This window comes from Pseudophryne corroboree, chromosome 3, assembly GCF_028390025.1.
Source record: "Pseudophryne corroboree isolate aPseCor3 chromosome 3, aPseCor3.hap2, whole genome shotgun sequence".
NCBI classification, from domain to species: Eukaryota; Metazoa; Chordata; class Amphibia; order Anura; family Myobatrachidae; genus Pseudophryne; species Pseudophryne corroboree.
Genome location: NC_086446.1, coordinates 278,828,804 through 278,844,759, shown reverse-complemented (window position 1 = coordinate 278,844,759; position 15,956 = coordinate 278,828,804). Strand labels below are relative to the sequence as shown.

At 45.0% G+C, this 15,956-nt stretch overlaps 1 protein-coding gene across 20 annotated transcripts in view; it reads right to left on the bottom strand.

Annotated features, from left to right (window-relative positions):
* Nucleotides 1-5,325: 5,325 nt before the first annotated feature.
* The window catches only part of TPD52L2 (TPD52 like 2), a 115,569-nt gene continuing 104,938 nt past the window's right edge, over nt 5,326-15,956 (bottom strand). For 7 of the 20 annotated variants that reach the window (XM_063959181.1, XM_063959173.1, XM_063959175.1 and 4 more), the window contains 4 exons: nt 12,671-12,697; nt 11,093-11,137; nt 10,662-10,710; nt 5,326-8,007 (listed from right to left, as the gene is read on the bottom strand). In XM_063959181.1, coding sequence (XP_063815251.1) covers nt 7,921-8,007; nt 10,662-10,710; nt 11,093-11,137; nt 12,671-12,697 — 208 coding nt within the window. In that variant the 3' untranslated portion in view covers nt 5,326-7,920. Of the gene's footprint in view, nt 8,008-10,661; nt 10,711-11,092; nt 11,138-12,670; nt 12,698-15,956 lie in introns of those variants that run through there. The other 13 variants (XR_010243711.1, XR_010243709.1, XM_063959183.1 and 10 more) reach the window with 12 other exon arrangements.

Here is a 15,956-nt window from a genome sequence, read left to right as displayed (position 1 = left end):
GACTACGTCCAGGGATCTGGAATCCTCCAGGTCACCGGTAGCCACAGGCACCGCAATAGGTTGATTCATATGGAACGACGAAACCACTTTAGGAGAAAATTGCGGACGTGTCCTCAATTCAGCTCGATCCACATGAAAAATCAAGTAGGGGCTCTTGTGTGATAGAGCCGCCAATTCTGACACTCGCCTTGCTGATGCTAAGGCCAACAACATTACCACCTTCCAGGTAAGAAATTTCAACTCAACCTTGTTAAGCGGTTCAAACCAGTGTGATTTTAGGAACTGCAACACCACGTTCAGGTCCCATGGTGCCACTGGAGGCACAAAAGGGGGCTGGATGTGCAGCACTCCCTTTACAAACGTCCGGACTTCTGGAAGTGAAGCCAATTCCTTCTGAAAGAAAATCGAGAGGGCCGAAATCTGTACCTTAATCGAGCCTAATTTCAGGCCCATATCCACTCCCGTCTGTAGGAAGTGGAGAAGACCACCCAAATGAAAAACTTCCGTAGGTGCATTCTTGGTCTCACACCAAGACACATACTTTCGCCAGATACAGTGATAATGTTTTATCGTCACCTCCTTCCTAGCCTTTATTAAAGTAGGGATGACCTCTTCCGGAATCCCCTTTTTTGCTAGGAGTCTGCGTTTAACCGCCATGCCGTCAAACGTAACCGCGGTAAGTCTTGAAATACACAGGGCCCCTGCTGCAACAGGTCTTCCCTCAGAGGAAGAGGCCAGGGGACTCCTGTGAGCATCTCTTGTAGTTCCGAGTACCAAGCCCTTCGAGGCCAGTCTGGGACAACGAGTATCGTCTGTACTCTACTTCGTCTTATGATCCTCAACACTTTCGTGATGAAAGGAAGAGGAGGGAACACGTAAACCGATTCAAACACCCACGGTGTTACCAGTGTGTCTACTGCTACTGCCTGAGGGTCCCGAGACCTGGCGCAATACCTCCGAAGTTTTTTGTTGAGGCGTGACGCCATCATGTCTATTCGAGGAGTTCCCCAAAGACGTGTTACGTCTACAAAGACTTCTTGATGAAGTCCCCACTCTCCTGGATGGAGATCGTGTCTGCTGAGAAAGTCTGCTTCCCAGTTGTCCACTCCCGGAATGAAGACAGCCGACAGAGCGCTTACATGATTTTCCGCCCAGCGAAGGATCCTTGTGGCTTCCGCCATCGCGACTCTGCTTCTTGTCCCGCCTTGGCGGTTCACATGAGCCACTGCTGTGACATTGTCTGCTTGAATCAGAACCGGAAGGTTTAGAAGAAAACTCTCCGCTTGTCGAAGGCCGTTGTAAATGGCCCTGAGTTCCAACACATTGATGTGTAGACAGGACTCCTGGTCTGACCAAAGACCCTGAAAAGTCTTTCCCTGTGTGACCGCTCCCCACCCTCGGAGGCTCGCGTCCGTGGTAACCAGTATCCAGTCCTGAATCCCGAACCGGCAACCCTCCAGCAGGTGAGCACTTTGCAACCACCACAGGAGGGACACTCTGGTTCCTGGGGACAGAGTTATTTTCCGATGTAAATGCAGATGGGACCCGGACCACTTGTCCAGAAGGTCCCATTGAAAAGTCCTTGCATGGAACCTTCCGAAAGGGAATGGCCTCGTAGGCCGCCACCATTTTCCCCAGAACTCGAGTGCATTGGTGAACTGACACCCTTTTCGGTTTTAGCAGGTCTCTGACCATGTTCTGGATGTCTTGGACTTTCTCTATTGGGAGGAAGACCTTCATTTGTTCCGTATCCAGTATCATACCTAGTAACGGTAGTCGAGTTGTCGGTGTGACTTCGGTAGATTTAGAATCCAACCGTGTTGCTGGAGCACTCTCAGAGAGAGCGCCACACTGCTCAGCAATTTCTCCCTTGATCTCGCTTTTATCAGGAGATCGTCCAAGTATGGGATAATTGTGACTCCATGCTTGCGCAGGACCTCCATCATTTCCGCCATTATCTTGGTGAAAATCCTCGGGGCCGTGGAAAGTCCAAACGGCAACGTCTGAAATTGGTAATGACAATCCTGTACAGCGAATCTCAGGTATTCCTGATGGGGGGCATATATGGGGACATGAAGGTACGCATCCTTTATGTCCAGAGACACCATAAACTCCCCCTCCTCCATGTTGGCTATTATTGCTCTGAGAGATTCCATTTTGAATTTGAATCTTTTTATGTACAGGTTTAGGGATTTCAGATTCAAAATCGGTCTGACCGTACCGTCCGGTTTCGGGACCACAAATAGGGTTGAATAGTAACCTCTTTCCTGCTGGTGCAGGGGAACCTTGATGATCACTTGCTGTATACACAGCGTTTGAATTGCAGCTAACACTACATCCCTTTCCGATGTGGAAGCTGGTAGGGCCGATTTGAAAAATCGGCGCGGGGGCACCTCCTCGAATTCAATTTGTAACCCTGGGAAACTATTTCCAACACCCAGGGATTCAGGTCCGAACTGACCCAGGCCTGACTGAAAAGTCGAAGACGTGCCCCCACCGGTGCGGACTCCCTCATGGGAGTCCCAGCGTCATGCTGTGGGTTTTGGAGCAGCCGGGGAGGACTTTTGTTCCTGGGCACCTGACGAAGCAAGTGCTATCTTGCCTCTGCCCTTACCTCTGGCGAGGAAAGAGGATCCCCGACCTCTTTTGGACTTGTGCGACCGAAAGGACTGCATCTGATAGGGTGTTGCTTTCTTTTGCTGTTGGGGAATATATGGTAAAAAATTTGATTTACCTGCTGTAGCTGTGGAAACCAGGTCCGTCAGCCCATCCCCAAACAATACATCACCCTTATAGGGTAGTACTTCCATATGTTTTTTGGAATCCGCATCACCCGTCCATTGGCGAGTCCATAAGGATCTTCTCGCTGAGATAGACATGGCATTGGCCCTAGACGCTAGCAATCCAATGTCCCTTTGAGCATCCCTCATAAATAAGACTGCGTCTTTTATATGGGCTAGAGTTAGGAATATAGTATCCTTATCCATGGTATCAAATTGATCTGTCAGCTCATCTGTCCAAGCTGCAATTGCGCTACACACCCATGCCGACGCAATCGTCGGTCTTAACACAGCACCCGTATGAGAATAAATACCCTTTAAGGTAGTTTCTTGCCTGCGATCTGCAGGGTCCTTAAGGGCCGCTGTGTCAGGAGACTGTAGCGCCACTTTCTTGGACAAGCGCGTCAGGGCTTTGTCCACAGTGGGGGGTGATTCCCAAATCTCCCTGTCCTGCTTAGGGAAAGGGTATGCCATAAAAATTATTTTGGGGGATCTGCGGTCTCTTATCCGGAGTCTCCCAAGCCTTTTCAAAGAACTCATTTAATTCATGAGATGTGGGAAAATTAATAATCTGTTTCTTTTCCTTAAACATGTGTACCCTTGTGTCGGGGACCGAGGGTTCATCCACAATATGCAACACATCCCTTATTGCCACAATCATACCCTGAATGGTTTTAGTCACCCTAGGGTGCAATTTTACTTCGTCATAGTCGACACTGGAATCAGAATCCGTGTCGGTAGTAGTGTCTTGTGTTAAGGGACGCTTTTGAGACCCCGACGGGCCCTGTGAGTCGGTCCAATCTGAGGATTGACCGCCTGATGTCCCCCCTAAACCAGCCTTATCAAGCCGTTTATGTAAAGATGCCACACTTGCATGCAACGTATGCCACATATCCATCCAATCTGGAGTCGGCACAACCGTCGGGGACACACCACTCATTTGCTCCACCTCCTCCTTGGAGAAGCCTTCCGCCTCAGACATGTCGACACACACGTACCGACACCCCACACACACACAGGGAGTTACCTATAAGGGGACAAAACCCCAACCAGGCCCTTAGGGGGGAGAGAGAGAGAGAGAGAGATGCCAGCACACACCCAGCGCTTAAAAACACTGGAATATATGACCAGATAGCGCTGTTATATGTATATAATTATAATCTCCACTCACTGCGTCGCCAAAGTGCCCCCCTCCTCTTTTTTCCAGCCTGTGAAGCTCAGCAGGGGAGAGAACAGGGAGCCAGCGTTTCCTCATGCAGTCTCTGTGGAGAAAATGGCGCTGGTTAGTGCTGAGGATCAAGCCCCGCCCACCCGACGGCGGGCTTCGGTCCCATCAACTTTCTATAAAAAAATGGCGGGGGTTACCGGATTTACTGTGCCACAGCCTAATCCATACTTATCAATGCCAAATATGAGGAATATTGCTGCCCAGGGCGCCCCCCCCCTGCGCCCTGCACCCTTCAGTGCCTGCTTGTGTGTGTGTGACTGGGAGCAATGGCGCGCTTACCTCATGAAGATCTGATGTCTTCTGCCGCCTGATGTCTTTTTTGCCTTCTCATACTCACCCGGCTTCTATCCTCGGCATCTGTGAGGACGACGGCGGCGCGGCTCCGGGACGAACCCCAGGTGAGACCTGTGTTCCGACTCCCTCGGGAGCTAATGGTGTCCAGTAGCCTTAGAAGCAGTGCCCAACTTAACAAGCCAGCTCTGCTTCTCTCTCCTCGGTCCCACGATGCAGGGAGCCTGTTGCCAACAGGACTCCCTGAAAATAAAAAACCTAACAAAATTCTTTTTCCACAGAAAACTCTGGAGAGCTCTCTGCAGTGCACCCATTCTCCTCTGGGCACAAGATCTAACTGAGGTCTGGAGGAGGGGCATAGAGGGAGGAGCCAGTGCACACCCATAGTCAAAGTTCTTTTTAGGTGCCCTATCTCCTGCGGAGCCCGTCTATACCCCATGGTCCTTACGTAGTCCCCAGCATCCTCTTGGACGTAAGAGAAATTAGAAAATTGGCACGTGCTTAGGCAACAAAACATGAAAAATGCAAAGGGGGTGAAAACTTTAGCAAGGCACTGTTTCATGGACGTGTTATTTAAATGCTCTAATATCCCATTAAAGTAGCGTGTATATTGTTAACACACTTAATGACATTTCGCCTAGACCACGAATATATAAAAATGTGACATTTCATAATACTGCTTTATATATTTTAAGGCATTAAATTAATGCATCACACATGTTGTAACTTTAAATTTCAACACAATTTGATCCAGTAAAATATAAACTCTCAAAACATGGAAGACCTATGAAAATGGGGGCATAAGTAACTGCAGAAGTGATGTAACCTACAGCAACCAATTAGAATCTTTGTTTTCTTTTTCTGTCATGAATTATAAAAATCAAACAGCTGGGTGGTTGCTTGATATAGGTTACATGTAGATGTGCAGAATAAGTATAGAATTTGGTTTAAATATATCATCCACTACAAAATTACATTACACACAAATCACACTCGCTCCAGGAAGTAGGACACACAGACTAATCCTACTAGTTAAATGCTTTATTGACAGCTCTGCATCCATCAGGTACACAGGGTGAGAGTGACAGAAAGCCCTGGGTCCTCCCTCTTCCAATGGGATCAGTTTAAAGAGCTCAAACACCGTAACCTTCAATCCTAGAGGCACAACTGGCTTTTGGATACTGTCTCAGTTAAGACATTACATCAACTGTTTCTCTGTGCTACGGTGGAGTGGAGGTGGCCCACTAGTGGACACATCAGGAACTTGCAGATGTCAGCACAATTTGAAGGCTTTGGTTATATGTCTCACAGTGATAAATTGGAAACAACGCATGGCTACAACAATTAACGCAAACAAATAAATGAGATGTAGGCAGGCATTAGGTCAGATACAATTACAGTTCTCTGCTGCTTTCTACCAGTCATTCATTCTTCTATTTGCAATATTCAGAGACTCTACTAATTATCTACAATACCTCTCCAAGGCCAGGAGCTAGTGCTTTCTGTTTATATAGAAATTTGTAAGTGTAACTATTGCATACACACGTCGTCAGCAGCCATTTTTAGGTGATGAACCAATGCCCAGGAGACAGGAATTAAACAGAAAACTGCGGACTGTTAGTGGTTGCTAGTTAATGAACAGGCAGCAGTTTAAAGAATATTGGTTTGGCTCATAAACAGCCTTTTCTGTGTGTAAATAGCTGGTGTGCATTTAAATGTAATTTATCAAGCAGACAGCTTTACATTGGTAAAGATGCAACCATCAGCTACAGTATCAGTGAAGCCTCAGTGTAGTGATAAATACTTTATATGCAACAAATGTTACGTCATAGTTACCCTGTAATTTATTTCCTCAGTGTCAGCCTGCCAAGATACGCAACAACCTAAGTTATTAATACAACCAACCAATTCTGGCCTGCCCCATAAGCCTACACAAAACCAAGCCATTTATGGGCTGAGCCAATACCTAGGCTACCTATTCACTAGAGACCAGTGACATGTGAGCATGTGGTACAAAGTACCTCATACTTCAGTTCCAGACTTAATTTGTCGGGAATATTGGCTCCACCCTCAAAATAGTTATCCTCCGCTGTGCATAGTCGGTGCGTACAATTTTATTATTTCCTTAGTAAAAATAAGCAAACAATGAAGTGATAAGAATGGCATGTACAGCTCACAAGCAAAGTTATATTTAACATGACCGACAGACAATGCCTGTATGGTAGTATTCGATTTTCTATGCATTGTTCCGCTGAAGCTGCCAAGGCCATTTGCAGAAGAACAGTTCAAGTATCAGACAGGTGACAAGACTTTTTGGAAAGTGTACTCTGCATTCTCTTAGTTTCCTGCAAGGACACAAAACATTCTCGAAGAGCATGGGAACTAGGTGCAGAAAACAGTATCAACTTGGAGCCCAAAGACACAGTAGAATATTACACACACCATAACTAGCACAGAGATGTAGGAATTAGAAGCTTTGCAGAGTCTGCACAATAATTGCAGCATTTAGACCAGGGTTAAGCTATCTGTGCTGCAGCTGTAGAACAGCAGGAGCTTCAACTCTAACTTATACTTTTAGCATTTTGTTCTATTTAAATCCACAAAAATAAATCCTCAAAACTACTTCATAATTATATAAAGATGCAGCTCGGTATTAGTAGTTAGGGTGAGGTATCAAACAATACACCTGCAGACCTCCAGCTGCTAAGTACTACATAGCACAGCATGCCCTGCCACAGTTTTAGCATGCCCTAATAGAAACAAAGTGGCAGGGTAAGCTGGGATCTTTACTTCCACAGCAGATGGAGGGTCGCATGTTGAATACCCCTGCAATAAACCTTTTTACAGGTAGAAGGTGCAAAATGTGAGCCACAGAACAACCATCAATCAGAGGTGGTGGACTAGTAAAGATGGAAGATTTCAAACAGCCTGCATAAGCATAGTTTAATAAATGTGGAGAATTCACAAACTGACTCCTCAGTGGACAAACCTCATATTTGGAAACTGCAAGAGCACAATCATTTTTGACCCTACAAAGTCAAACAGGAGAATGCCAGATAAAACATGTTGGTGGGCATTTTGCATTTTTTCTGTCACACCCTTTGAGAAATTGGACTGTGGGTTAATGTGTTTAAGAATTAAGCACTGTTAATGGGGCAGAATTTAGAGCAGTATTGGATTAGACCTAGTATCGTCTAGCTGTGCCCAATATTATACTATACAAAAGCATCCTATTTGCACTTGGCTGATGCATACAGCTATGCCTGGGGCAGGGGCCTATTCCTCTTTACAACTGTGCTACTAATAGGATTAACCTGAAGAGACCAGACTAATCTCCTTGACAACCGACAGTGATGCATTCAAGTAAAATCAGATTTTTATCACCATTATCCACAGCAAGTACCCTCCCTTCACCTAGAAGACTGTAGGTGTGATGCAGTCTGTGGCATCCAGTTTGTATAGGAAAGGGGTCACAGGAATGTTTAAATTTGCCAAAACATTAAATAATTTCACGGGCAAAGGTTAGTGTCATTTTGTTATCTAGCAGACCACTGGATTGTGAGATGATGTGGTTGCTACAGGACGGGTAAACAAAGTTAAGGGGGATGGGACAAGGAAGACCTAAAATGGGGCAGAATCTTGTGATTTATTGTCTGGGGAGTGTAAACTCTGGCTGTTGTTTTCTCCTCCATCAGTCGATAACCTGGGCTGGAAAAAGACATATTGTTAGAGGAGGGAAATAAAGAGTGAAACAAAACCAAAAAAACTATTTGCACCTTTCTCCAAAGGACAACCACCCTGCTTACAGATTAGTGGGGTGCATGTCCCTTGTAGAAAGGTGCACATTTGTGCATGGGTAAGTGCTTTTCCTATTAACCTTTATAAAAATGTACTTACCCATGCAGAAATCTGGCTAGCAAAGCAGTCTGAGGGGTAGATTTACTAAAGCTTCTAAAACAGACAAGTGGAGATGCTGTCCCCAGTAACCAATGGGATTTTTGATATTATTTCTCTATTGCATTCTAGAAAATTATAAATCGAAACTGAATGGTTGCTATGGGTAACACATTTAGTTGTCTGTTTTAGATTCTTTAGTAAATCTACCCCTCAGACTGCTTTACCATCCAGATTTATAGTTCTGTAGTGGCTCTAAAACTACAAGGCCGAGAATGTCCTGCCAGCTTCGGGCACTTAAAATGGGATCATTATGATTTACAGATGATCTGGATGCCGGCCGTCAGCATACAGACAATGGCATCCCAATAGTCAGTATGCTGGCAGCAACAGCATATCCTTAAAACAGCTAGAGAATAACATTAACTGTACTGTGTTAAATCCGCATAGTTCCTCACATTTGCATAATTTCCAACTTCTGAAGATTGGAAATCATGACCTGGCACGCCAGGGGCCGAAAAGGGGGCAGGGCTTTGGGTGGAGGAGGCGGAGCATCTCCACATGACTCCCGCTATCATTTTGGGGGGTGCCCAGCGCTCCATGAACATGCGCACAGCATCTATTCAGTGATCACCAGCTGCTTTGCAGCGCACAGCAGCAGCGATCAGAGGCTCTCCTAACCTGCCAGGCCCCAACCACGCCCGCGGGGCACTGTGGCCCGCGGGCGGAACAGTTTCTGAATAGCAGGACTGTCCCGCTGAAATCAGGACAGCTGGGAGGCATGTATTTGTAAGGCTATTATGAGAGGGGCAGCAATCCAAGCTTTGGTGTGGATTATCCAAACAAATTCTGAAATCCATCAATTTTAGGAAACCAGCATAAAGGAACCTAACTCCAAACCTAAATCTGATGTTACAGAAGCCTGTAAAAAATAGAATGCACTTTCCCTCTTATACTTTCAACATACAATAGATAGTTTTAGCCAGAAGTTGTACACCTTTGGTAACAGGCAGGGTATATATATATTTTTTTTAAAGACATTTATAGAGTAGATCACAGTAAACAATTGGGACATGATACAGTCTCAATAACATATATATGGGTCTATTCAATGCATGTCGGATCCTTTCTGATGGAAAGGATCCGACAATTTAGTATTCAATTTGTGGCCAAATCCAGTTTTGGCCATTCTTGACAATGTCAATCCAACTTTTTTTTTTTAAAGTCGGATTGACATTGTCAAAAACGGGACTAAAAACTAATCCGCCGATCCACGTGTTTTCCGACCTGTTGGAAAAACGGCAGCCCCACTGAATAGGTCGAATCACGACACGACTTAAAAAAAAAAAGTCGGAAACTGCCGTCTTTCTGACAAGACAGCAGTTCCGACTATAACTGAATACATCCCATAACCTGAAAAGATATAAAACGTCAGGATGTAATGGCAACCGAGATCGCCAGATTTGCAGGATGCCTGCCGATCTTTGACTGTTTTTAAAGGGGGAATCACTTACAAGGCAAAACCAGTGACCCTTTAGAAAAATGTCCGAGATCGGCCGGCATCCTACCCCTGGCAATCTCGGACACCAGTACATCCCACCCCTAGTCTGTACAAAAACAAGATCCATTTTTACAGAATAAGACTGTTAGTAAGAAGTGAAAACTTCAAGGAACACAACAATGAGACAGACCACAGAAGAATAAGAAAAGAGAAAAGGAAAAGAAGAAAAGGAAAGGAGAACCCCTGGGGTGGGTCCCTAGGATAGGAACGTAAATAAGTCAATGTATATAGCTACAACGCAAAAGGGTAGGGGAAGTTTACCAAGGGATCCATATTTTGTCGAATGATTTGGGAACAGGCATTTTTTAAAAACAATGATTGTATTAAAAAATAGAAATAAACTGTATAAAGAGAAAGCAGATCTTAAACTTCTGGATGATCATTACCAGAGACACTCTCTTTAGGACCAATAAACATAATTCTGCTTGTAAGAGTCTGCCTTTTGCCTACTACCTGCTGAATTCCTGTGACCAACAGATAAGAGCTAAACTAACCCCTTTCCCGTCTGTCCTAATCCCTAAAGTGTGGTGGAACAAGCCAGCCGACATACTACAGCAGCTATAAGGAAGTGGTTCCAGGTACCGGTGAAGCAGCCTAACGGCGGCAACTAATCTATAGCTAGTGTGCAGCTGATGATGTGTGGGACAAGTACCCCCAGTATGAGTGGTCAGAAATAGTAGGTTACTGATGGTAAAATGGACCTTCAATCCACAAATAAACTGTCAACAGAGAAAGACACTGTGCAGAGTAAGCATATTCTGCCATAGTGTTATACAGAATCTAGCAATATTCAGTATCAGCCCATTATTACCATTTATAGAGCCCTGACATATTATTGATAAAGATTCAACTTCTGCATATATAGAAAGCATGGAAAGACCATATATCACCACAGTCCTTGCCTCACCTTCAGATTCACCACACGTTCTTCAAAGGATTTGAAGGTGGTAGAGTTCCTATAAGACACAAAGAGAACCAAATCAGGTGGGATCAGATGAACTACAAACCAACATCAGCCTTTGTTGCGCCAGCTGATCTGGGTATTCAAAGTGTTGGCAACTTGTCCTCTAATTTACCATCAAGGAAATGTCTAATCTACACGCCACTTTCAGATTATTCACTAGAAAATATGTAAAAGCTGCCATCGCAAGGATGTTTAATAAAACCGTTTTCTACAGTTCTTACATCATACGTTTTTCGCAGAAATGACTGTCACACAAAAGTGTTTTTGAAGTGCTCAACAACACATTTCTGTACAGCATAGTGTTAAGTACAAAAACAAACACTACTCCCAGTATCCTGAAACATGCAAATTATAATCTGTATCCTATACGTTACCTCATAGCAGGCATGCTTATGGAGTGGCGGATTGAATAACTGCTACTTGGAAGGCATGTGGGAGTAGAAAGCAAAGTTAGAGAAAAGAACAGATCCTGATCTGCTTACACATGTGCACAATGACCAAGCAGCCAGATTCTGTCAGGACCCATTTAAAGTACACCTGTGACCTAGACACCTATTCATAAAGAGAATGGAAGGAACCCTAAAATTACTGAGAACGCAGCCTATAACTTCACTAGAGGTCAGTGACATCACTAAGCCCCAACATTTGGTGTGAATTTCTGAAGCCTGCATTCTCACGAATATATCTTCCTCAACTGTGTTTAAGCGACAAGTGGAATGTAAGGTACATACTGTATGGTGCATTTCCCATCCATTAAAATATCCAATGACTGTGTAGGTGACCAGGGCACATGAAATAACTGGGCCCAAAACATAGAGCAGTGTCTGCTCACAATGCAGTTGTGAGCAGACACTGATGGAGTGACTCTGTGCAGTCTATATGTCTACATTACAAGTACGGATAGAAATATATCAATATAAGAGAAATGTGGATAAATTGTGGTCGATTTTACAGCACTGGCTGCTTGGTAGATTACACAGAATCAGTACTTTGCACAACAACCACTACACACCTTTTACCATGTACAAAAGAGACAGACACGCATGGACAGTGCATACAGATTTTTCTACAAATCCAGACCATGAGACAAGAGAAAACCACAGCAACAAACTGACATATGGAGCAGGGATTGTTTCCATGCATGTTTCTAGCCCTCTATATATTGTATGCATATAAAGTCAGCTGATGTCTTGTTACGTCTCCCACCAGAGGTAGGAGACTTTCATGAAGGTATCAGATGACACAACCAGCAGCACTTACTCTGCAGGAAAGCCATGTAGTCAGTGCACAGCTTGGCAGCGTGCTCAGTGCTGGTAAGCCAGCGTGTGAACTCAGTGTGGCGGGTCTAGGCTATTAAAATAGGAAATTTGGAAAGTAAATGCAGCATATCAGTCCACGTATGGCTATATCACTACCGTATAGAGGGCAATGTACTTTGTTTTATCTATCAGGCCACCAAAGAAATCCAATGAGAAATAGGATGGTATCAGGTCTGGCCCAAGACAACCAGATCATGTTTCTTGTTACAGAGAGTTGGTTTCTTAGGGTTTGTTTTACTATACAATCTCATGAAGCAGAGAGTGCTACGACAGCAGAGGTGTCAAAATACCACAACTCACAGAGGGTTATGCTTAATAAGGAATTCAATGTTATACAGCAGGTTCTTGAACAGGTTGTAGACATATCAACCCTGGCCTGGGATCTATATTTTACACTGTTAATCTAAAAACCCAAAGACTTCCAGAGTTAAAGGGCCAACACTCCCTGGCAGCCACTTCAGACTGGAATCGCAGACCAACAATAAACTGCATAAATCTAAATGGTTTCAGATGGTGTACTGCATGGTACATAAAGAGGGTCCAACTAAAAGACGCTAGAGATTGTGAATGAGTCTGTGTATGCCCAGTGTATACGTAATGAAGAACACAGAATAGAGATCAGGAACCCCTTACCTAAAAGACTGAGAGAAAGGAAGGGCCCTGCGAGGGAGAGTAGGGGGTAAACATAAGTTCACAATACCGCATTTCCCAAATCTCATGTAGCTTCAGAGAACAGAGCAATCGCCAAACCCCAAAACCACACCTATGCATGCTTCCCATACATATCAATCACATACTGACAGAGGGTCACACATTGCACTGCACCTCCAAGAGGAAATGAACACTGCACCTCCAAGAGGAAATGAACACTGCACCTCCAAGAGGGAATGGTCACTGCACCTCCAAGAGGGAATTTTTTCATTTTTTATTTTTTTTTGCACACAGGAACTTTATTTGTCAGTAGGCCAAACAAACTGAGCATAAAAGTGTAACCCCTTATTTTAGGTGTGATCTTTATTAATAGAGCTCATGCACAATTGTGCAATTGTATAGGCTAATTCCACCTAAAACTGAAAATTCAGGTTTGGTTGGAACTGTAGAGGCTAAACATAAACAGAGACCATTATTTACCTTGGCGACGCAACAGAATTTGCCATCATGTTGTTTATTGACAACACACTGATGGAAAGAGTAAGGACAGCCTCCCCCTCACTATAACAGAAGTCAGACGGCCGCAGGGCCATGGTGGATTACAAAGTTATATTATCTTATGTAATACAGCTGTGGGTGGAATTATTCCTTCATGCATTTTTGATGCATGATAAAGGTGATTTTTGTTACTTACCGTAAAATCTCCTTCTCTGATTCCATCTGGGGGACGCTGCGCACTTACTAATGGGTTAGAGGTGTGTGGTTGTGGAGTTTGGCACAGAACTATTAAAAACCTGACTCCTCCCCCTCTAACACCTCCCATCTCCTTCCTGTCTAGCCAGCACCTCAGTTAACGTTTAGCCAAGTCAAAGGAGATAGACCGGAAAAAATTAACTGGTTAAACCAGACAAACATATGGGAGGGATCGCAGCGTCCCCCAGATGGAATCAGAGAAAGAGATTTTACGGTAAGTAAAAAAAATCACCTTTTCTCTTTCATCCATCTGGGGGACGCTGCGCACTTACTAATGGGATTTCCAAAAGCAAGCTGATGAGAGGAGGGAGATACAGATGGCATAGCTGTCTGTAAAATTTGACGCCCAACAGAGGCAGTCTCCAAACCAAAAGTATGAAACCGGTAAAACTTAGTGAAGGTATGCACGGACGACCAGGTCGCCGCCCTACACAGCTGCTCGACAGAAACACCACCGCGAACAGCCCAGGAAGCTCCAACAGCCCTAGTCGAATGAGTCCTCAATGAAGTCAGGAACAGGCAACGCCGAAGAAATATAAGCCTGCCGAATAGCAGAAGCAACCCAGCGTGCCACCGTGTTCTAAGAGGCCGGCCAGCCACGCTCGGTTGCGTCGATCAAAACCAACAAGGTATCCGTATGACGAATATCCTTAGTACGGGACAAATAAATTCGTAAAGCTCTAACATCTAAACTCTAAATGACAATCCTATCCAGAAGAGTCCGGAACAAACGCTGGAAGGACTATGTCCTGATTCATATGGAATGCCGACAACCTTTGGCAATAAGGAAGGCTTCGTACGTAAGACCACTCGATTTTCATAAAAAACCAACAAAGGCGGTTTGCAAGAAAGCGCAGCTAACTCGGAAACACTGCTGGCCGAAGCAATGGCCAAGAGAAAAAATAAGATTTTACTCACCGGTAAATCTATTTCTCGTAGTCCGTAGTGGATGCTGGGACTCCGTAAGGACCATGGGGAATAGCGGCTCCGCAGGAGACTGGGCACAACTAAGAAAGCTTTAGGACTAACTGGTGTGCACTGGCTCCTCCCACTATGACCCTCCTCCAGACCTCAGTTAGGATACTGTGCCCGGAAGAGCTGACACAATAAGGAAGGATTTTGAATCCCGGGTAAGACTCATACCAGCCACACCAATCACACCGTATAACTCGTGATATTATACCCAGTTAACAGTATGAACATAACAGAGCCTCTCAACAGATGGCTCAACAATAACCCTTTAGGTAACAATAACTATATACAAGCATTGCAGACAGTCCGCACTTGGGACGGGCGCCCAGCATCCACTACGGACTACGAGAAATAGATTTACCGGTGAGTAAAATCTTATTTTCTCTAACGTCCTAAGTGGATGCTGGGACTCCGTAAGGACCATGGGGATTATACCAAAGCTCCCAAACGGGCGGGAGAGTGCGGATGACTCTGCAGCACCGAATGAGAGAACTCAAAGGTCCTCCTCAGCCAGGGTATCAAATTTGTAGAATTTTGCAAACGTGTTTGCCCCTGACCAAGTAGCAGCTCGGCAAAGTTGTAAAGCCGAGACCCCTCGGGCAGCCGCCCAAGAAGAGCCCACCTTCCTCGTGGAATGGGCTTTTACAGATTTAGGCTGCGGCAGGCCAGCCGCAGAATGCGCAAGCTGAATTGTGCTACAAATCCAGCGAGCAATAGTCTGCTTCGAAGCAGGAGCACCCAGTTTGTTGGGTGCATACAGGATAAATAGTGAGTCAGTCTTCCTGACTCCAGCTGTCCTGGAAACATAAATTTTCAAGGCCCTGACTACGTCCAGTAACTTGGAGTCCTCCAAGTCCCTAGTAGCCGCAGGCACAACAATAGGTTGGTTCAAGTGAAAAGCTGATACCACCTTAGGGAGAAACTGGGGACGAGTCCTCAATTCTGCCATATGGAAAATCAGATAAGGGCTTTTACATGACAAAGCCGCCAATTCTGATACACGCCTGGCCGAAGCCAAGGCCAACAACATGACCACTTTCCACGTGAGATACTTCAAATCCACGGTCTTAAGTGGCTCAAACCAATGTGACTTTAGGAAATCCAACACCACGTTGAGATCCCAAGGTGCCACTGGAGGCACAAAAGGGGGCTGAATATGCAGCACTCCCTTAACAAAAGTTTGAACTTCAGGTAGTGAAGCCAGTTCTTTCTGGAAGAAAATCGAAACAGCCGAAATCTGGACCTTAATGGAACCCAATTTTAGGCCCATAGTCACCCCTGACTGTAGAAAGTGCAGGAAACGACCCAGCTGAAATTCTTCCGTTGGGGCCTTCCTGGCCTCACACCACGCAACATATTTTCGCCATATGCGGTGATAATGGTTTGCGGTTACTTCTTTTCTAGCTTTAATCAGCGTAGGAATGACTTCCTCCGGAATGCCCTTTTCCTTCAGGATCCGGTGTTCAACCGCCATGCCGTCAAACGCAGCCGCGGTAAGTCTTGGAACAGACAGGGCCCCTGCTGCAGCAGGTCCTGTCTGAGC